The sequence below is a fragment of the Nansenia antarctica genome, assembly GCF_963989245.1.
Source record: "Nansenia antarctica genome assembly, chromosome: 13".
NCBI lineage: Eukaryota > Metazoa > Chordata > Actinopteri > Argentiniformes > Microstomatidae > Nansenia > Nansenia antarctica.
The window spans coordinates 27222543-27244637 of NC_137683.1; the positions used below are offsets into that span (position 1 = coordinate 27222543).

At 50.0% G+C, this 22095-nt stretch overlaps 1 protein-coding gene and 1 pseudogene across 2 annotated transcripts in view; one reads left to right on the forward strand and one right to left on the reverse strand.

Moving 5' to 3' along the window:
- The window catches only part of LOC308169474 (uncharacterized protein), a gene marked incomplete at its 5' end in the record, with an annotated part of 11343 nt that extends 3976 nt beyond the window's left edge, over nucleotides 1-7367 (forward strand). The window contains 6 exons of the mRNA XM_080544156.1: nucleotides 2359-2552; nucleotides 3202-3376; nucleotides 3648-3804; nucleotides 5427-5580; nucleotides 5829-5940; nucleotides 6487-7367. Coding sequence (XP_080400282.1) covers nucleotides 2359-2552; nucleotides 3202-3376; nucleotides 3648-3804; nucleotides 5427-5580; nucleotides 5829-5940; nucleotides 6487-6668 — 974 coding nt within the window. The 3' untranslated portion in view covers nucleotides 6669-7367. The remainder of the gene's footprint in view (nucleotides 1-2358; nucleotides 2553-3201; nucleotides 3377-3647; nucleotides 3805-5426; nucleotides 5581-5828; nucleotides 5941-6486) is intronic.
- Nucleotides 7368-7799: 432 nt separating this feature from the next.
- LOC308169475 (ATP-binding cassette sub-family F member 2-like) lies at nucleotides 7800-21695 on the reverse strand (annotated as a pseudogene). Its single transcript has 10 exons — nucleotides 21682-21695; nucleotides 19534-19629; nucleotides 19314-19416; nucleotides 10448-10543; nucleotides 10106-10195; nucleotides 9903-10013; nucleotides 9586-9648; nucleotides 9286-9414; nucleotides 8515-8731; nucleotides 7800-8212 (listed from the first exon to the last, which is right to left on the reverse strand). The product of its transcript is annotated as an ATP-binding cassette sub-family F member 2-like (transcript).
- Between the last annotated feature and the right edge of the window lie 400 nt (nucleotides 21696-22095).

Consider the following 22095-nt stretch of genomic DNA (forward strand, 5'->3'; position numbering starts at 1 on the left):
GGTACCTCTGTCATTACAGGTGGGTGTGGTACCTCTGTCATTACAGGTGGGTGTGGTACCTCTGTCATTACAGGTGGGTGTGGTACCTCTGTCATTACAGGTGGGTGTGGTACCTCTGTCATTACAGGTGGGTGTGGTACCTCTGTCATTACAGGTGGGTGTGGTACCTCTGTCATTACAGGTGGGTGTGGTACCTCTGTCATTACAGGTGGGTGTGGTTAGGTACCTCTGTCATTGCAGGTGGGTGTGGTACCTCTGTCATTACAGGTGGGTGTGGTTAGGTACCTCTGTCATTACAGGTGGGTGTGGTACCTCTGTCTACAGGTCGGACAGCCACTCAGCCACACTACTGTGTTAAGTGTGGTTTGGTATGAGCCTTGTGATTGTGAATAGGGGGTCAGGTCATCTCAGGTCATCTCAGGTCATCTCAGGTCATCTCAGATGTGTGGGTGAGAGTGAGAGTGAGAGTGTGTGTGTGTGTGTGTGTGTGTGTGTGTGTGAGCGTGAGCGTGAGCGTGAGAGTGTGTGTGAGAGTGTGTGTGAGAGAGAGTGTGTGAGTGTGTGTGTGTGTGTGTGTGTGTGTGTGAGAGAGTGTGTGTGTGTGTGTGTGTGTGTGTGTGTGTGTGTGTGTAAATGGCTGGATCCCAGAAAAAGTCCAATGAACGGGCCCCCCCCCCTCTCCACAACTCTGCTTTACTCATATCAACGTATGCGCGTGCTCTCTCTCTCTCCTAAACACATACATGTAAACTGAGAGACTTACTCAGTGAAAGGGGTTACATACAGTACATGCACGCACGTACATGTAAGCTATAACGTAAACATTGACTAGATGCCCCCTGGGCTCGTTGTCACATGTCAATGATGCGTTAGTATGGAAACAAATGGACAAAGTCGTTGTTTGAATTTAAGAAAATAATTTCGCACACACACACACACACACACCTAAGAATAACAAAGAAACAGATGCATGGCCGAAGGATGAATGGTCACATAGTGTATTGTGAGTAACAGGTTTCTCCAACAGGAATAATAATAAAATATAATAAAGTAACACACACCAACGTCAACAAAGATCAGCTACACTTCTTACACCACACATTTCTTAATCATAAAAATGCAATTCTTTACCTTATGGCTTCCTATTTGCCTCTTATACAGCCATCTTCCTTGTCTTTCTGGATGCAAAGTCCTTTATAATGTCTTTTATAAAGTCCATCTGTTGTGGCCTGGAGTGGTCCAGTGGTCTAGCACCGCGGTCTACAATGCACACATATGCCCATGTCAGCATGGTTTCGTATCCGGCCCATGCCCTGCCGACATGCCCTCTCTCTCTCCCTTCTTCTCCTTACTTTCCTGTCTATCTTCACTATATCCCCTATTTAAAAAATGTGTGGGACTGCCCCACTCAGAAAGAAATAACCTTAAAAAAATAAAATAAAGTCCATCTGTTTAGCCAGTTCACACTCAATGGCAAGTATTGCCAGGGCCCCCAGAAAGCTTCCCCCTTTCTTTCCCCCCCCCCCTTATGGGCGGCCCTGCCTGTGGGGAATTGTGTATGGGCGCTACTTTACTTTACCGCTGGCCACCAGGTTGTGACGCAGGGGGGATGTATGTAGCGCATTAGGAAGTGTTGATGGTTGCCATGTCAACAGTGAATGAAACGGCGCCACGCTGGGCTCTCACCGGTACCCAGCCTCCGCTTCCTTTGTCCGCTCCGACTCACTACAACAACAACAACAACGGTCTTTATTCTGGACTGAGCTCGACTCCTCACCGGCACCAAGAAGCGTGACCACATAACCCCAATCCTGGCCTCACTCCACTGGCTCCCCGTCCGCTTCCGTATTGATTGTAAATTACTTTTGATCGCTAAACGGGCAGGCACCTCCGTACTTGGCTGATCTCCTGCACCACCATACCCCCATACATCCAGAGCCCTAAGGTCAGCTGACCAGCTGCTGCTGGAGGTCCCTAGGACCAGGCTAAAAGCCAGAGGGGATAGAGCCTTCGCAAAGGCAGCCCCCTAGGCTCTGGAATAGCCTCCCCCTCCATGTCAGATCCGCCCAGAGTATCAAGGCCTTTAAACCCATAGCTAAGACACACCTCCTCTCCCTGGCCTTTGACCTGAGTTGCCTGCGACAACTGCACTTTTCTGCACTTTCATTTCTGCATCTGTTGTATTCTGTATTGCAACTTGTTTTAGTTTTAGTGTATTTTTATTTGTCGTTTTATTTCACTAGTGTTTTATCTGTTCAGCACTTTGGGCGGCTGTTTTGTGGTTGTAAATGTGACTTGACTTCATTCCCCTCTTGTAAAAACAACCCTTTGGTGTCCCTCTCCATGTCGTCGTCCCAGGCCTGAAGAGCCTGTCCTTCCTGTCCCTGGACCAGACCAAGGTGAGTGACGTGGGCATGGTGCTGTACCTGCAGGCGGCCCCCGCCTCCCTCACCCAGCTCAGCCTCAACCAGACGGCCGTGACCGAGGCCACCCTGGCAGCCCTGCCCGCCTGCGTGCCCCAGCTACGCCTGCTCAGCATCAAACACACCAAGGTAACACACACACACACACACACACACTAAGGTAACACACACACACACACACACACTAAGGTAACACACACACACACACACTAAGGTGACACACACACACACACACACACACACACACACACACCCGACTTATACATACATACAACACTGCTACGACTCCTCAGCATCACACACACTAAGGTAACACACACACACACACACCTGACTTATACACACATACAACACTGCTACGACTCCTCAGCATCACACACACTAAGGTAACACACACACACACACACCTGACTTATACACACATACAACACAGCTACGCCTGCTCAGCATCAAACACACTAAGGTAACACACACACACACACACACACACACACACACACTAAGGTAACACACACACACACAGACCCGACTTATACATACATACAACACAGCTACAACTGCTCAGCATCAAACACACTAAGGTAACACACACACACACACACACACACGACTTATACACATTATACACACATACTACAACAGCAGCTTCAAACATTCCGATTTCAACTCACACTCTAACGCATACACAAATGACAGTAACACTGATGATGGTGATGATGATGATGGTGATGATGATGATGGTGATGATGGTGAACGGCCTCTCCCCTGCACCCCCCAGGTGAGTGAGGTGTCGGCCCTGGCAGGGATGCCCGCCCTGCAGACTCTCTACCTGGACGGTACAGGGGTGAGGGAGGCGTCCCTGGAGCCCCTGGCCTCCCACCCCTCCCTCTCTGCCCTCAGCCTGGCCGGCATCGCTGTGGCCGACGGCAACCACACACTCCAGATCATCTCAGGTGAGTGGGTGGGTGGGTGGGTGAGGGTGAGGGTGAGGGTGAGGGTGAGAGTTTGAGAGCGTGTGCGTGTGAGAGTGTGTGTGAGGGTGAGAGTGTGAGAGAGCCTGTGTGTGCGTCCTCTCTCGTGTGTGTGTGTGTGTGTGTGTGTGTGTGTGTGAGAGAGTGTGCATGTGCGTGTAAGTGTGTGTGCGTGCGTGCGTGCGTGCGTGCGTGTGTGTGTGTGTGTATGAGTGTATGATCATTGACTTGTATGTGTTCCTGTGGTCTCCAGGTCTGAGGCTGACCCAGCTGACCCTACCTGGGCGTCACTCAGTGACGGACAGCGGCCTGCCGTTCCTGTCCAGACTGTCCCTGCTGTCAGAGCTGGACCTGACCGACTACACACACGTCACTGACCAGGGGGTCTCCCAGCTGGCCACCATGACCAGGTATATACACCCATCATATATATTCATCCAACTCATTTCACCAGAGCAACATTGTTAGCCTCGTAGCATAATTGCTGGTTTAAGTCATATTTTGGCCAAATTGAGATATCTGCCTAACTCTACTCTCCTAACACTGCTGATTCACTGTGCATCATTGCCTCTATGACATCAGCCTATCAGAATGCTTGTTACATTCCAAAACCACTATCTGCCCAAGTCATCTCTTTGGCATTTTTGACACTACATACAAAGATGGCTCGGCTGACCACAAGTGAAGCATGACTTAGGCAATTATGCTACGAGGCTAACGATACATAACCTTTATTTAACCAAGAAAAGCACAATTAACAGGCTTGCAGATATCAACCAACGGGGAATTCTCCTGAGTAACGTTGAGAGAGTCAGACAAGGAACCCAGAGGCAATGAAAAGCTCATTAAAACAACCCAAGCGATTCAGCCTAATCTGATTTTACGTGACTCCTTAACAATGCATGAAGGAAGCTCTGTACCAGTTTTTATTTCCAGCTAGGGAAATGTAACCGTCAACAAGGGGATTGTTTAGATTGTTTTGAAGTTTCGGTGAGAGGAAATGGTCAGCTTTGGCATGCATTTGCGCATTGCGGTCGCCTGAAAAGCAGCCAGACAGTCTGAATCAAGACTTGTTCTCCTGGCTTTTGCCCATGCCATATCGTTAGCCTCATAACATAATTGCCTAAGTCATGCTTCACTTGTGGTCAGCCGAGACATCTTTGTATGTCGTGTCAAAAATGCCAAAGAGATGACTTGGGCAGATAGTGGTTTTGGAATGTAACAAGCATTCTGATAGGCTGATGTCATAGAGGCAATGATGCACAGTGAATCAGCAGTGTTAGGAGAGTAGAGTTAGGCAGATATCTCAATTTGGCCAAAATATGACTTGAGTTGGATGAATCTGGAGTGAACCATGCATTGTTTCTGCCTTTTACTCTAGTCTAACCATCGCCACAACCACAACCACAACCTCAGAGGTCGATAAGTCTGTTTCTTGCTCTAGCTCAGTGGTCACTAACCAGTAACCATGGTCATTTGGTGTTTAGCCACTGGTGGTTCAACTATTGTAAATTATCAACACGTTGATTCGTTGAACAAGGTGTTTAAGCTCTGGGCTGAAAAAACAAAAGCCCCACACACCCTGCATCTCTCTAGGAAGAGGGTTGGTGTGACTCCTGCTCTCGGCTGATGTCCAGACGCCCCCTGCTGGCACAACACCGTCATTGCAAAGAATGAGAATTGATTTAACACTCGAACAGCCATGCGTAAAGAAATATGTTATATCTTTGCAGTGCACTCGATCAAATTTCAGGACCTTCCTTTCATGACTTTTCCAAGTTATGTGCGTTCTACCACCCAGTATCCTTACATTTTCGAAATCAGGATAAGCTAATATAAACCGATTTTGCCGTTTTTCTGTGTAGGAGGAAGCAGGCTAATTTACAAGCGGCCAACTAGTGGTCGTTGTGTGTAAATAGCAGATTCCCATTCTAAAGAGGCGCCTCGAGGCGGCTCTTTTAGTAGGTAAAAAGGCACGGCTGTTCTAGTGTTAAGTGATTGTGGTCCTCTCCTGTCTCTTCCGGTGCTGCAGGCTGAAGAGGCTGTCTCTCAGCAACACCCAGGTGACGGACGCGGGGCTGCCCTCCCTGCGGAGCCTGCAGGAGCTGCTGGAGCTGTGTCTGGACCGCACCGCCGTCACCAGCCGAGGGGTGGCCGCCCTGGTCACCTGTCTGCCCCACCTGCAGGTAGAGTTGTGGTAGTAGTGTGCTTCACCTGTCACCCCAATGACTGATGTCTAATGTTATAGATTAGATAGGAGGATTGAAATGAGGGGTTTGTAAATAGAATGTGTTCAAACTGTATTCAAACCCAAACTGTGTGTTTCTCTCTCTCTCTGTCTCTCTCTCTCTCTGTCTGTCTCTCTCTGTCTCTCTCTGTCTCTCTCTCTCTCTGTCTCTGTCTCTCCCTCTCTCTCTCTCTTCCTCTTCTGCAGGTCCTAGGCCTAGCCAGCACCCAGGTGGGAGACACGGTGGTGAGGAGAGGCCTGGTCCACTGTGGACAGCTACTGAAGCTCAACCTCAGCCGGACGCGCATCACCGACCACGGTGAGGTCACACACACAAACACATCAAACCACTCATTAACATCTACACCATTCATCACGTACTTGCATGTTGTAACATATCGTTAGCCTCATAGCATAATAATAAAGTCATGCTTCACTTGTGGTCAGCCGAGCCATCTTTGTATGTTGTGTCAAACATGCCTAATGTCAAAGAGATGACTTGGTCATGAGATGGGCAGATAGTGATTCTGGAATGTAACAAGCATTCTGATAGGCTGATGGCATAGGCAATAATGCACAGTGAATCAGCAGTGTTAGGAGAGTAGAGTTAGGCAGATATCTCAATTTGACCAAAATATGATTTCGGCAATTATGCTTTGAGGCTAACAATATTGCTCTGGTGAAATGAGTTGGATGAATCTGGAGTGAACCATGCGTTGTTTCGACCTTTTATACTCCAGTCTTTCTGTGGTGACCATGCTTGTCCAACCATCGCCACAACCACAACCTCAGCTATTATGCTATGAGGCTAACGATAAGGAACATGACGTATTTCTGTCTCGTGTGTATTTTTTCCCTCCGTCAGGTCTGAAGTTCCTGAAGCGCATGCGTCTGAGCCAGGTGAACCTGGAGGGCTCCGGGGTGACCCTCTCCGGCATCGCCGGCCTCGTCTCCTCCTGCCCCCACCTCACCAGCATCCGGGCCAGCCACACCCGGGCCATCCCCCCCGACCAGGTCTCAGACGACGACGACGGAGAGGCCCAGTGAGACCCCCACCCCCCATCCTACCCATACCCCCCCCTACCCTACCACTCCGCATCAGCCCCCCCTACAGGCCTGGAGTCAGCTGCTGTCACCTCGGCCCCCCCCGCCCTCGAGGTGTCTGTTATCCAGCTGGCAGGCTAGACAGCGACCGAGCGACGTCACTACCAAGCACCCAACCAACCAACCGCTAGAACTTCTATAACTGGCCTCCTGTGTTGTTGAAATGTTAGAAGGGTGCTGCTCTCGCGCCTCTGAAGTAGAGATCTGAATCCTTGCATTTTACTCACAAAACCCCCATAAATGTAATTAACCGGCAAAAGAAGTGTCTCGACAAAGTGATTGTACCATGTACTACTACTACTACTACTAGATTCCCAGGCAGAAGTGTTAGTGTGCATGATGAACGCCCTTATAAGGGCATCTTATTGGAACTAGAATCAGCGACGATGTGACAACTATATACCACAGCATGTATTTCCCAGAATGCCCTAGTTTTTCCCTGCCTGAATTCTCGAAATACAACCCTGAAGATGTACTACGGTACTACTAGCTACATGAGGACAACAGCTGTTAACACTGGTTAGACTTTTTTCTCTCCTGTTATGTCCAATTAACGTGGGGTTTTGAGGTGGTGCTCCATGGGGGATTGACACAAAGTTAACAATTGGTCACCTAGCATCTGGAAAGCTGAGCATGCGTCAGTTGGTCGTGGGAGGAGGTTGGCTCTGCATGGCTGACGGCAGGGCTGTGGTGCATATTGCATACCAGAGTGGTTGGGTTCGTTAAGCAAGAATCCAAAGCAACTCCATCGATAAGATATTATAGTTTTGCTTCTCTTATGTTTACACAGAGTTGTAAAATAGTTTATTTTCTCAGAATGTAAATGGTTTTTGGATAAGAGCACTGGATATTCAGTACTTCTCAATGGAAAATGCAGAATGAATAATAATAATTAAAAAAGGCTGCATTTTGAATAGTATCGTTTGTTTTATTTTGTTTAAGTACTCTGAAACCATCACAGTAAGTTGACACAGTATGACAACGTATCATGTAAATTCAGTCATTTATTCAGACAAACCATTATTGCAATTACAATAATTTGTTAAATAAAAAGTCAGGCATAGTAACCGCGTATTTAATGCAGGGAAAGTGTTTAGTATCATACCTCGATATGACCTGAACAATGTTGAATACATATTGGAATTAACGTTATGACGTATTCTGAAAAATAAAACTTTTTCTATGACAACAGCACAAGTAAGATGCATTTCATAATGCACTGAGATCCTTTTAGGTCAATCAGCCAATCAGAGTGCAGCCTGAGCTGGAAGGGGGTGTGGACTAAACTGTTAGAGGACATGGGGGCTGGGAGATCAGATCCATGGTGTAGATTAAGTAAATGGTACAGAGTGCTGGGTGAAGTAGCTTTATTAGAAGTCATGCGATTGCTTGTCAATCTTGGATTTCAAATGGTCCTTGTAGGCCAGGATACCCTTGTTCCATTTGGTGATGGTTTGCTTCTCGCACACCCAGATCTCCTGAGCCACCTGGATGAAAGAAAACCAAACAAACAATTACCTTCTATAATCACAAAGATTGTTCATAAACTAACCCAATTCGAAAAGTCTGTTTCACACATGAACTACCACATTGAGGTTAGACCAGTGGTTCTCAAACCTCTCCTCGGGGACCCCCAGCCGCTCCATATTTGATCTGTTCCACCACCAGAATCAGGTGTGCTGGTGGTGGAACAGATCAAATATGTGGGGTGGCTGGGGGTCCCCCGAGGAGGTTTGAGAACCACTGGGTTAGACGCCTGTCTGTCTGTCAGTCTGTCTGCAGCCCGTACCTGCTGGATGAGTCTGAAGTCGTGGCTAACTAGCAGCATGCCGCCCTCGTAGTCGTTGATGGCGTTCGCCAGGGCGTCGATGGTCTCCAGGTCCAGATGCTTGGTGGGCTCGTCCAGGAAGAGCATGTGAGGGCATGTGAGAGCATGTCTGCCAGGCCAGCCAGGCGAAACACACCCGACACTTCTGACCGTCAGACAGGTTCCTGATGGGACTCACCTTGGGGGGGAGAGAGAGGGGGAAGCAAGGAGATTTAGTACCCCGGGTATTTTCCGAAATATAATAATAATAATACATTAGACTTATATAGCGCTTTTCTAGACACTCAAAGACGATTACAAACTGAAAAGATTGAGTAGTAATAACAAAAAGAAACAAAAGAAAGTATAGGGGTCTAATTAATTTTTAGATTACTAAATCTAATTCTAAGTGTCTTTGTAGGACAATCTACTCTGTATACTGCAATTACACCTCGATTTCAGGTGGAGAAGCGGCGAACAAGCAACGCCAGCGTCCTCTCTCAACATTTTTTGAAAAGCTTACTTGGTAATCTAATACTAAATCAAAATCTAAGTGTCTTTGTAGGACAATCTACTCTGTATACTGCAATTACAATTATACTGTATTATAATGATATTATAATTATACAATTACACCTAGATTTCAGGTGGAGATTGAAATATACTGAGAATTCCCAAAAATCTGGAGACAATTTGGTTGGGAGACGAGTAGCTTCCAAGTCCAGGTTAGGAGGTTAGGAGGACGACTCTCACCTGCTGCTTTCCAGTCAGGCCGTAGCGGCCGATGATCTTCCTCATCTCCTCCTTCTCCTTGATCTCAGGGTAGCACTTCATCATGTACTCCATAGGAGACAGGTCCAGCTCCAGCTGCTCTGCCAGATGCTACAGAACAGGAAGTAAACAGAGTTGATTTGTTTGTGGGTTCAATTCTCGCCGGGGACCATATATACTGAAAAACACATGCCCCTCACTGCAACGTCAGTCTCTTCGGATAAAAGCGTCAGCTAAAATGGGCCTATATTATTACATCTGGAACAAACTGGATGTTCTTACCTGGTGATATCTGCCAATCTTCACGTGAGAATTCTTCCTGATCATTCCGTCAGATGGGAGGAGCTGGAGACAGAAACAACAGGTGGGAGATATTCAAAACATAATTATTATTATTATCATGTATGCGATACACACATAATGTATGGGTACATGATGCATATGGATCTCCATGGCTGTCATTATTACATAAGCCCTTTACATTTCTATGCCCTAAAACAAGAGCACAGATCCTACAATTGTGGTGGGAATTGTTCACTGAATTCACTGAATTGGAATTGATCACTGAATTACTAATTCACTGAACTCGGCTCACTCACCTCTCCCATCAGAAGTTTGAGCAGTGTCGACTTCCCCGCCCCGTTGGGCCCCACCAGAGCCACTCGCGTGTCCAGGTCGATACCAAACTCTAGGTTCTTGTATATGTGTGGCTGCAGGGGAGGGGAGACAGAAGGGGACATTAAGAACACTGCATCAGGGCCCTCAGCCTCACATAGAATCACTGTCTCTGGTCTGTACTCACCGCGTTGTCACTGTATTTGAAGCTAACATTCTGAACCATGATAACAGGTGGAGGGATCTTTCCACAGGAAGGAAAATAAAATGACAGGGTCTGAGAGAAAGAAAGAGAGAAAAAGAGAGAGAGAGAGAGAGAGAGAGAGAGAGAGAGAGAGAGAGAGAGAGAGAGAGAAAAAGAGAGAGAGGTGATTATTACACAAGGAGATGATTACTAAAACAAGATCAGCAGCAACTTGAATTACATTGCAGCATTCAAAACTAAAAAAGGGGTATGCCTATTGAAAAATAATGGCCATGCTGTGGTTAAACTGAACTGAACCAGCCACAAGATGGCCCCCTAACTCACCTTCATGTGTGTGATTTGGTCCTGCTCCCAGTTGAAGCGTTTCATCTGGTTCTCTTCCAACTCATTCCTGGTCTTCTGGTACTGGTCGTAGTTACCCTTTTATTAAAAATAGAACAGTTGCACCGTCATCAAAACTGGTCGCACAAACCCGCCACTCACGGCTTCAAACGCCCGAGTGCGCACATGTACACATAATTAGCAACAGACCGTAAACCTCTCCCCCGGTCCCCCTTATATGGCGTAAGGTGAGGTTACATGAGGTTACAGTTGCCTTTTTTTAGTCCTTTTAATTGTTGCCTCTTTTTTTTTTACAGTTGCCTTTTTTTAGTCCTTTTTAGTCCTTGTAATTGTTATCATATCTTGTATTGTGTTGCATTTTATTAAGTCTCCTGCACTTAGGCCCAATCCCGATTCTCTTTTCTACCCCTATGGCTCGTTTTCGAGTGTCACTCGATTCGAAGGCAAGGCCTTCGAATACGTCACAAGCCCTACCCCTTGAAATCAAAGCCCTATGAATTGGAACAGCCCTTCACGGCGCCTACGTCATCACGCGGTACGGTTGACGCGTTGTGTTGCCGGCGAATTCTCACATCTCGCAATGCCTTCTTCAGCTGTGTTTATTTCTGTTGCGTGTGCTATAAGCATCTATTTTCGTTTGTTATCAACACACTGTAGTGTTTAGACGTTCCTTTTTTAGTCTCTTCCGTCAGCGATGTCTTTTTTGTGGACATCGCAATAATGACAATGAATTTAATGACAATGAATGACTCCAACCAAAACAACCAGTCCATCAATAGTCATAAAGCGTTGTCCAAAAATCACGTTACCAAGCGCCTTTCTCAGAACAATTCGTCGTCTAGAATCCAAAAATCAATCCATCATAGTGGTGGTCAAAAACGTAGAAAGAGGATCTCTTGGGGACGTGGCCACATTTGCCCGTGAAGGAGAGATGACAAATAAGCGGAAACATTTCTCAGTAGAGTCGAACGGTGATATATCATCATCCTTTACGCGTATCCTTAACTGTAGTTACATTTCGCGTGTCATATGCCATTAGACATGGAAATATGTCAATGCGCGGCTGTCATGCACAAATCAGCTTGTAACGTTAGACACACAGCACACAGCACATCGGCATAATAACGTTTTGTTGTTGTTGTGCTTGTTATAAAGAAAAGGTCTATAATGCATTGAAATGACATTAGTACATCAGACATTAGACATCAGACATGGAAATATGTCAATGCGCGGCTGTCATGCACAAATCAGCTTGTAACGTTAGACACACAGCACATCGGCATGATAACGTTTTGTTGTTGTTGTGCTTGTTATAAAGAAAAGGTCTATAATGCATTGAAATGAATGATACAACCCATTAATAATATTACATAATAACAACTGCTCGGATTAGATTGCGGGTGGAAATAGGTCAAAATGCGCATCATGTACAAGTCAGCCGAAAGTTTGATAGATAACTTTACATATGTGTACCATCATCCGCTGTCAAACGCCACAGGTAATAATTGATTTATGACTGTACATCTCTGAAATGCTCGACTGTCATGCAGCGTTGCGTTACTGTAACGTTAGTGTTATGACACGGGGGCGAGGGAGCTCAAGGACACGACACCGGAGGCAGAATACAGTGTTAGCCCCGTAGGGTATTTATTTACAGTGCAGGTGGGTGGAAACACAGATGATGAGTCCGGAGGTTTCAGCCTGGCGGGCTGGGGGTTTCAACCTGGCGGGATGGCGGTAGTGGTTGGCATGGGCTGTGGAGGAACAGGAAAGCAGGGTAAGTCTCCACGGTAGGCCAGTACATAAGATATCAACGAATCATAAGAATAGGCACAAGAGCAAAGTTCATAACTAATCGCAGAGGATACTTGCCAGGTCATTCTTAGGGAAGAACTGACGGTGAATGAAGGGAGTCCAGGGTAGATGTAGCCAGAGGGTTAATTGGAAGTGGAGACAGGTGTGTTGGTTTGACTGTGGCTGGATAACCCTCCAATCACCGGGAACGAGCTTCACCTGCGGCGGAGAGCACGCTGTGCTCGAGTTGTGGGGGCGGGTGCTCGAGCTGTGGGGGCGGGGGAGGGCGTGTGTGACGGCCCAGCCGTAACAGGACCCCCCCCCGAGGGGGAGCCTCCTGGCGACCGGCCCGGAGCCTCCGGGTGGGCCCGATAGAAGTCCCTGAGGAGGACTGCGGACATGATCTGGGACCGGGGAATCCAGCTCCGTTCCTCTGGGCCATATCCTTCCCAGTCCACCAGGTACTGGAAACCCCGGCCACAGCGACGAGCCCTGAGGAGCCTCCTTACCGCCCACTGGGGGTGGCCATCCACCAACTGAGGAGGGGGCGGTGCAGGGGCTGGTGGCATCAGGTCGCTGGCGACATGGGGCTTAACCCGGGAGACGTGGAACACCGGGTGGATCCGACGGAGGGAGTGAGGGAGGACCAGCCGGATGGCAGCGGGGTTGATGACCCGGTCGATGGCGTAGGGGCCGATGTACCTCGACGCCAACTTCCGGGAGGGGACATTGAGGGGGAGATCCGCCGTGGAGAGCCAGACCCTCTGGCCCACCTGGTACACCGGAGCTGGAGTGCGACGACGGTTGGCGCTTCGGGTAGTTCGGGCGGTGGCCCGAAGCAAGGCCGAGCGTACGGAGGTCCAGACCCGACGACAGCGAAGGAGGTGTGCCTGGACCGAGGGTACCGACGCTTCGCCCTCCTGGGTAGAAAGCAGGGGTGGCTGGTACCCCAAGGAGCACTCGAAGGGGGACCGGCCGGTGGCTTCATTCACCATGGCGTTCAGGGAGTACTCCACCCAGGGTAGGTCCTTGCTCCAGGAGGATGGATGGAGGGAGGACATGCAGCGGAGTGCCGACTCCAGGCTCTGGTTGGCTCTCTCCGCCTGCCCATTGGTCTGGGGATGGTAGCCGGAGGAGAGGCTGGTCGTGGCCCCAATCCCAGAACAGAAGGCCTGCCACACCTTGGATGTGAACTGGGGGCCACGGTCGGAAACCACATCCTGGGGAAGCCCGTAAAGCCGGAAGACGTGGGTGGTGAGTAGCTCCGCCGTCTCCGCCGAGGTCGGTAGCTTTGCCAGAGCTACCAACCGCACGGACTTGGAGAAGCGGTCCACGATGGTGAGGATGACCGTGTTGCCTAGGGACGGGGGAAGGCCGGTCACGAAGTCCATGGCGAGGTGGGACCACGGTCGACCGGGCACGGGTAGAGGCCGCAGCAGTCCTGAAGGCGGCCGGTGGGATGCCTTGCTGCGAGCGCAGGTAGGGCAGGCCGAGACGAACTCCCTGACGTTCGCGGCCATGGTGGACCACCAGAACCGCCGGCGCAGGAAGGACAGTGTGCGTAGGGCCCCAGGATGGCAGGCGAAGCGGCTGGCGTGGCCCCACTGCATCACCTTGGTCCTGACGGCGTCCGGGACGAAGAGACGGCCGGGGGACCCCGGTCGGGGATCTGGCTGGGTGCGCTGTGCAGCTCTGACCACCGCCTCGATCTCCAGGGTGACCACTCCAACGACCCGGGAGGATGGAACGATGGTGTCAGGAGTGGTGGGTTCCTCCTCTGCGGCATGGAGCCGAGAAAGGGAGTCAGCCTTGGCGTTCAGGGAGCCCGGACGGAACGTGAGGTGGAAGTTAAACCGCGCGAGGAACAGGGCCCAGCGTGCCTGACGGGAGTTCAACCGCCTGGCCGACTTGATGTAGGTTAGGTTCTTGTGGTCCGACCAGACGGTGAAGGGGTGCTCTGCGCCCTCCAGCCAGTGCCGCCACTCGTGGAACGCCTCCACCACCGCCAGCAGCTCGCGGTTCCCGATGTCGTAGTTGGCCTCGGCGGAGGTATAACGGCGGGAGTAGAAGGCGCAGGGGTGCACGGTCTGGTCCTCCGATCGTTGAGAGAGCACGCCACCGACGCCCGTGTCTGAGGCGTCCACTTCCACAATGAAGGGCCTAGAGGGGTCTGGGTTGATTAGGACCGGCGCCGAGGTGAAGAGCCTCTTCAGGTCACTGAAGGCAGCGCTGGCTGCTGGTGTCCACGTGAACTGGCGCAGGGGGGAGGTGAGGGCAGTGAGGGGGGCGGCTACCCGGCTGAAGTCCCGGATGAATCGCCGGTAGAAGTTGGCAAAGCCGAGGAATGACTGCAGCTGTTTCCGGGTGGTAGGTTGGCCCCACTCGACGACGGCCCGAGTCTTCTTGGGGTCAGGGCGAGTCAACCCACCCTCCACGATGAGCCCCAGGAATTCCACAGAGTGAGTGTGGAACGAGCACTTCTCAGCCTTAATAAAAAGGCGATTCTCCAGTAGGCGCTGGAGGACTAGGCGGACATGTTGGACATGCTCCTCAGGGTTCCTGGAGAATACTAGGATGTCATCCAGGTAGAGGACGACAAAGATGTCCAGCATGTCCCTGAGGACGTCGTTCATGAGGGCCTGAAAGACGGAGGGGGCGTTAGTGAGACCAAAGGGCATGACAAGGTACTCATAGTGGCCACGGGGGGTCTTGAACGCCGTCTTCCACTCGTCACCCTCACGAATCCGGACCAGATGGTAGGCGTTCCGGAGGTCCAGCTTAGTGAAGATGGTGGCCCCAAGGAGGGGCTCAAAGTTGGAGCTCATGAGGGGGAGAGGATAGGTGTTCCGGACGGTGATGGCATTGAGCTCACGGTAGTCAATGCATGGCCTGAGGGTTCCATCCTTCTTCTTAACGAAGAAAAACCCCGCTGCCACCGGGGAGTGTGATGGACGGATGAGCCCCTCAGCCAGACAGTCGGAGATGTAGGTGTCCATGGCTGCCTTCTCCGGGGGGGCAAGGTTGTAGAGGCGACTGACCGGAAGTTTGTTGCCAGGGCGGAGCTCGACGGCACAGTCGTAGGGCCGGTGAGGCGGCAGGGTGCGAGCACGCTCCTTGCTGAAGGCCTCTCCGAGGTCGTGGTAGACCTCTGGGATGGAGGAGAGGTCAGGGGGAGCCGGAGGCGGTCGCAGAGGCCATGTGGGGGTATGGGCGGCACGGAGGCACCGGGCGTAGCATGCGGTACTCCAGCTCAGGATACGTCCCTCACCATAGCTGACATGGGGAATGTGGAGCTCGAGCCACGGTCGTCCCAGGATGAGCGGGGACTGGGGGGTCTTGAGGATGTAAAACCGGATCTCCTCCACATGGTTCCCAGAGACGGTCAAGGAGAGGGGTGTAGAGCGGTGGGTGAGAGGCCCCAGGCTGTGTCCGTCTAGGGCTGAGACGGAGAGGGGGGTCTCGAGGGCAACGAGGGGAACGGCAGCTGAGCGGGCCAGCTGGGCGTCCATAAAGTTCTCGTCTGCTCCCGAGTCAATAATGGCCTCGACCGTGAGGTTCTGCCCCTGCCAGGAGAGGGTGACAGAGAACCTGGCTGGGCTGGTGGTAGGTGGGGATTGAGAGACACGGCTCACCCGGATTCCCCCTTCGGGTGAGCCTGCCCTTTTGATAGGGACGGGCAGGTGTCACGGAGGTGTCCCTTCTCTCCACAGTAGAGGCACAGGCCCTGGGCCCTTCTCCTCTCCTTCTCCGCCGTGGTGAGGCGGGCTCGACCAAGCTGCATCGGCTCCTCGCCAGTGCATGGGGTGTAGGTCGACTCCCGTGCGGAGGAGGGGTTGGCTGTGACGATAGGGTCCTGGGGGCGTGGCGAGCTGGTCTGGTAGCGCCCTCTCTCTCTCCGACGCTCCCGGGAGCGCTCGTCAACGTCGATGGCTAGGGCCACTAGTTCGTCCAGGGCGGCGGGTCTGTCCCGGACGAGCTCGTCCTTGATGGCCTCACTCAGCCCCTGGCGGAAAGCAGATCGCAGTGCCCTGTCATTCCATCCGCTTCCGGCTGCCAGGGTGCGAAACTCGGTAGAGTAGGCCGCCGCGGTCCGGTTCCCCTGGGGGAGTGACATCAGTCGCGCCCCGACCTCCTGTCCTGCAGTGGGGTGGTCGAAAACCCTCTTGAACTCCGTGAGGAAGGTAGCGTAGTCACCGAACAGGTCAGGGCGGGCGCAGAGGGTGGCCTGGACCCAATTCAGGGCGTCGCCGGTGGTGAGGTTGGTGATGAACGCCACCCGGGCTGCCGGCGACCAGAACTGGCTGGGCTGATGCGAGAACACCAACTCGCACTGGAGGATGAAGCCTCGGAACTGGGCGAAGGCTCCGTCGAAGGGGCGGGGGCTGGCTAGGTGGGGCTCCCGTGGCTGTCCAGTAGGTGGTGCCGGTAGCTGGGCAGGGTCAGGGAGAGCAGGGGGGGGGGCAAAGGCTGCGAGCGCGGCCACCTGTGCTGTAAGCGCTTGGGTCGTAGAGATGAGGTGCTGCATCTGGGTGGCGCGGTGCTCCTGGTTAGCCTCCTGGGTTGTCATGCGAGTGTTCAGGGCCTGGCACGCTGTAGCGGCCGCCTGGAGGAGGTGAGTGTGTTCAGCGAGGATCTGGATAGCCGTCGGACCGGATCCAGGGGTGGGAGATGGTGCCCGGTCCTTCGTGTCGTCTGAGCCCAATTGCATGGTCAGTTCTTCTGTTATGACACGGGGGCGAGGGAGCTCAAGGACACGACACCGGAGGCAGAATACAGTGTTAGCCCCGTAGGGTATTTATTTACAGTGCAGGTGGGTGGAAACACAGATGATGAGTCCGGAGGTTTCAGCCTGGCGGGCTGGGGGTTTCAACCTGGCGGGATGGCGGTAGTGGTTGGCATGGGCTGTGGAGGAACAGGAAAGCAGGGTAAGGCCCAATCCCAATTCACCCCTAGCCCTTCGTTTTCACCCCTATGGCTCGATTTGCGCGTTCACGTTTAGGGCGAGGGCTGTCTCAATTCATATTTCGTCGAGGGCTAGGGGTAAGGGGGAGGGCTAACTATTACTTCGTTTCGAGGGATTTCAGGACCAGACTAGCTTCGAAGGGCTAACGGTACGCTACCCCTTGATACCAGGATGCATTGCGAATCATCTACAGAAATCTTATGTCGCTCTATTCAATGCGGAAATGTCATTTTACTTTCTCTGTAATTACTTATTAATAAAGATTTGAAAAATTATGATAACCATCGTATTGTCTTAGTTTAATGTCATTACAATGCATTATAGACCTTTTATTTATAACAAGCTTAACCCAAAAATCGCTTTTATGTCGGTGCTGTGTCTAACGTTACAGTAACGCAACGCTGCATGACAGCCGCGCATTGACATATTTCCATGTCTAATGGCATATGACACGCGAAATGTAACTACAGTTAAGGATACGCGTAAAGGATGATGATATATCACCGTTCGACTCTACTGAGAAATGTTTCCGCTTATTTGTCATCTCTCCTTCACGGGCAAATGTGGCCGCGTCCCCAAGAGATCCTCTTTCTACGTTTTTGACCACCACTATGATGGATTGATTTTTGGATTCTAGACGACGAATTGTTCTGAGAAAGGCGCTTGGTAACGTGATTTTTGGACAACGCTTTATGACTATTGATGGACTGGTTGTTTTGGTTGGAGTCATTCATTGTCATTAAATTCATTGTCATTATTGCGATGTCCACAAAAAAGACATCGCTGACGGAAGAGACTAAAAAAGGAACGTCTAAACACTACAGTGTGTTGATAACAAACGAAAATAGATGCTTATAGCACACGCAACAGAAATAAACACAGCTGAAGAAGGCATTGCGAGATGTGAGAATTCGCCGGCAACACAACGCGTCAACCGTACCGCGTGATGACGTAGGCGCCGTGAAGGGCTGTCCCAATTCATTGGGCTTAGATTTCAAGGGGTAGGGCTTGTGACGTATTCGAAGGCCTTGCCTTCGAATCGAGTGACACTCGAAAACGAGCCATAGGGGTAGAAAAGAGAATCGGGATTGGGCCTAAGTCTCCACGGTAGGCCAGTACATAAGATATCAACGAATCATAAGAATAGGCACAAGAGCAAAGTTCATAACTAATCGCAGAGGATACTTGCCAGGTCATTCTTAGGGAAGAACTGACGGTGAATGAAGGGAGTCCAGGGTAGATGTAGCCAGAGGGTTAATTGGAAGTGGAGACAGGTGTGTTGGTTTGACTGTGGCTGGATAACCCTCCAATCACCGGGAACGAGCTTCACCTGCGGCGGAGAGCACGCTGTGCTCGAGTTGTGGGGGCGGGTGCTCGAGCTGTGGGGGCGGGGGAGGGCGTGTGTGACGGCCCAGCCGTAACAGTTAGACACAGCACCGACATAAAAGCGATTTTTGGGTTATGCGTGTTATAAATAAAAGGTCTATAATGCATTGTAATGACATTAAACTAAGACAATAACATGGTTATCATAATTTTTCAAATCTTTATTAATAAGTAATTACAGAGAATTAAAATGACATTTCCGCATTGAATAGAGCGACATAAGATTTCTGTAGATGATTCGCAATGCATCCTGGTATCAAGGGGTAGCGTACACCTAGCCCTTCGAAGCTAGTGTGGTCCTGGAATCGCTCGAAACGAAGTAATAGTTAGCCCTCCCCCTTACCCCTAGCCCTCGATGAAATATGAATTGGGACAGCCCTCGCCCTAAACGTGAACGCGCAAATCGAGCCAAAGGGGTGAAAACGAAGGGCTAGGGGTGAATTGGGATTGGCCCTTAACCTGTTTTACATTTGTGCTCCTTATTTGCTCCCCGCCTGTGAAGCACTTTGGTTCAGCTGCTGCTGCATGTAAATGTGCTATATAAATAAAGTCGACTTGTATCCAGCCAAGTCCCCTACTGCACAATTACAGGTGGCCCTTTTAACAGGGGTGACAGCGACTTACAATACTAGTACCACCTGTCTGGTTAACTACTCCATGAGATTGATTGATAATCCTTTTTTTATTTTATTTTTTGACACTTACAGTGTAGTACTTGAGCTTCCTCTGGTGCAGGTGGATGATGTTGGTGCACACTCCATTCAGGACGTCTTGAGAGTGTGAGATGAGCACAAGGATTCGCTTGAACCTGGGGGGAAAAAGGGAGTGTGAGTGAGTGGGATTCTCAGCATCGGTCACGTGTGTACTAACTACAACACTACTGATCCGCTTCACGGAAGAGGGCCGTCGATGAATAAACACTTACTGACTGAGCTCCTCCTCCAGCCACACGCAGGCGTCCAGATCCAGGTGGTTGGTGGGCTCATCCAGCAGCAACATGAACGGCTTGATGAACAGAGCCCTGAGAGGAGGAGAGGAGAGGAGAGGAGAGGAGAGGAGAGGAGAGGAGAGGAGGAGAGAGGAGAGGAGAGGAGAGGAGAGGAGAGGAGAGAGGAGAGGAGAGGAGAGGAGAGGAGAGGAGAGGAGAGGAGGAGAGGAGAGGAGAGGAGAGGAGAGGAGAGGAGGAGAGGAGAGAAACAGAAGCCTTTAGCATGCTAATTGTATCACTGCGATGCAACCGTCTTCAATTAACCACCTGAGATTAAATTAAATTAAGAGGGTCACGCCAGGGATCGACTCTTTGGGGAAGCACGGTGACCCTATTTCTATGTCACGCAGTGTCTTGCCGAGTTACTGAGAATAGATTTCAAGATCCTTGTGCTTGTTTATAAAGCTCTCACTGGCACAGCACCAGAATATCTGAAAGACCTTTTTGCTAGCATATCAGCCCAATAGAGCTCTCAGGTCTTCTGACGCTGGCTTTCTCTGTGTACCACAGAGTACAATGTAGAGTCTATGTACAAAAGAGGAGATTTGGTGAGGCTGCATTTTCACTTTATGCACCCTAATTGTGGAATGCACTGCCAGTTCACATTAGGAATGCAACCTCAGCAAATAAGTCAAGACTAAAAAAACATCTTTTTAATAATTGCCTTTAAATAACTAAATAAGTAAATTATGATTACATAATGATTAAAGCACTTTGAGATGCAACGTTTGCAGGAAATGTGCTATACAAATAAAAGTTATTATTATTATTATTATTATTACTGCAGAGACCCGAGTGACATTAAGAGCCGTGCCATCACAGTTTATACAACAGTTAGTCCCGAGTCCGACCAAGTAATTTGATTGGACAAGAGGCATTCCACGAGTGCCGATACACAGTATAACAGCACTGGACAGACTTTTGACTATGCATCACTCCGCCGAACACGGGTGTTCTATTGTTTGTGTTCTATTGTCTGTGTTCTATTGTCTGTGTTCTATTGTCTGTGTTCTAATAGCAACCTGCTCTTTGTAGCCAGCTCCACCACAAGGCTCCTGAGGGCAGTAGGGATCAGAGGACAGGCCCAACGGAAGGCAATTAAAGAACTGTCCACTGCAGCAGAACGGAGCAGTCACTGGCTGTGGCTGAAACGTAGGGACCCAACATGGGCTCCCAAATGACCACGTGGTGCCACCGTGCGACACACACCCAGGCCTGATCAGCCTGTGGTGGGCCAACCTCGGCAGAGGGTGTCTTGTGATAAATGGCCGAAACACCCAATGAGGTCGGGGACCACAACTGAAGATGTGTCGTACTGGTGGCACCACGTGATCATTGCCAAATTCCACTCCACCCAAGAGGACATCTCCAACTCCACTCAGTCAATTGTTGTGCTAATTATTTAGGGATTTTAACATCTAGTCCTATTAAGAATCCTGCTCCCTGTGCGAAACTGGCCTGTTGCTCAGTGTACCATCCTCAGTGAGAGGTTGTTCAGTAGGCTCAGTGAGAGGTTGTTCAGTAGGCTCAGTGAGAGGTTCTTCAGTGGGCTCAGTGAGAGGTTCTTCTTCTGAAGGTGACCTTTGTTTTCTTTTGGCTGACAAGACCTTCCCATCATCACCAGCCTCTCTCTTTCTTGGCATTTTTGTAGCGCCGTAATTTAACTCTGCCTTGTGTCAATTGCTGCCGATGTGGAAAAATAGATGGGACATAATCCGGATGACTACAATCATTCACATGGAATCCTGAAACCAGTAGAGTAAGTGTAAGCCAAATGCAGATACTCATTCAAAAGAACTTTATACAGCTTTGATTAAATGCACTCATCAAATGTAGTCATTAAGTATGCCAGCTGATACTTCATTCAATAGTCACCAATTCTAATTCTGGATTACAATTACCGTAATCACATTTCACAAGTAAATGATGTGTATTGCTGCAAAATGAACAATTACATGTATGGCTTAATTTAATCCATGATGATTCGATTCCCTATAGTTTTATTATCATGACATTAATGTCATGGTGATCCCAAGGACACCTCCACATGTGGCCATGTGGGGTTCTCTACCTCCTGCACCACACCCGCCCTTTACCATGACATTGGTAGAGCCGGCGTCTGATCGCAAGGTCAGCAGATCGGCAATTTGAACCCTACATGGCCACATGTCGAGGTGTCCTTGGGCAAGACACTAAACCCCAAATTGCTCCCAATGAGCGGGCAGGTGCCTTGCATGGGTAGCTTGCCGCCATTTATGTGTGAATGAGAGGCCATTGTAAACCTAGCTACAGGCTAAAGCTACAAGCTACAAGCTTTAACATTAAATTGGGATTTCCTTGGCTTTTCAGTTTGTTTTATATTCCCTATATATATGTTATATATTTCCCTTTCAATGCAGCATCAACATTCACTACTTTGACTTTTAACATTATAACTGTTGACTTCACTATATAATAGTTTGCTTAACTGGCCATCAGATTTGTGCATCTAATATCTAA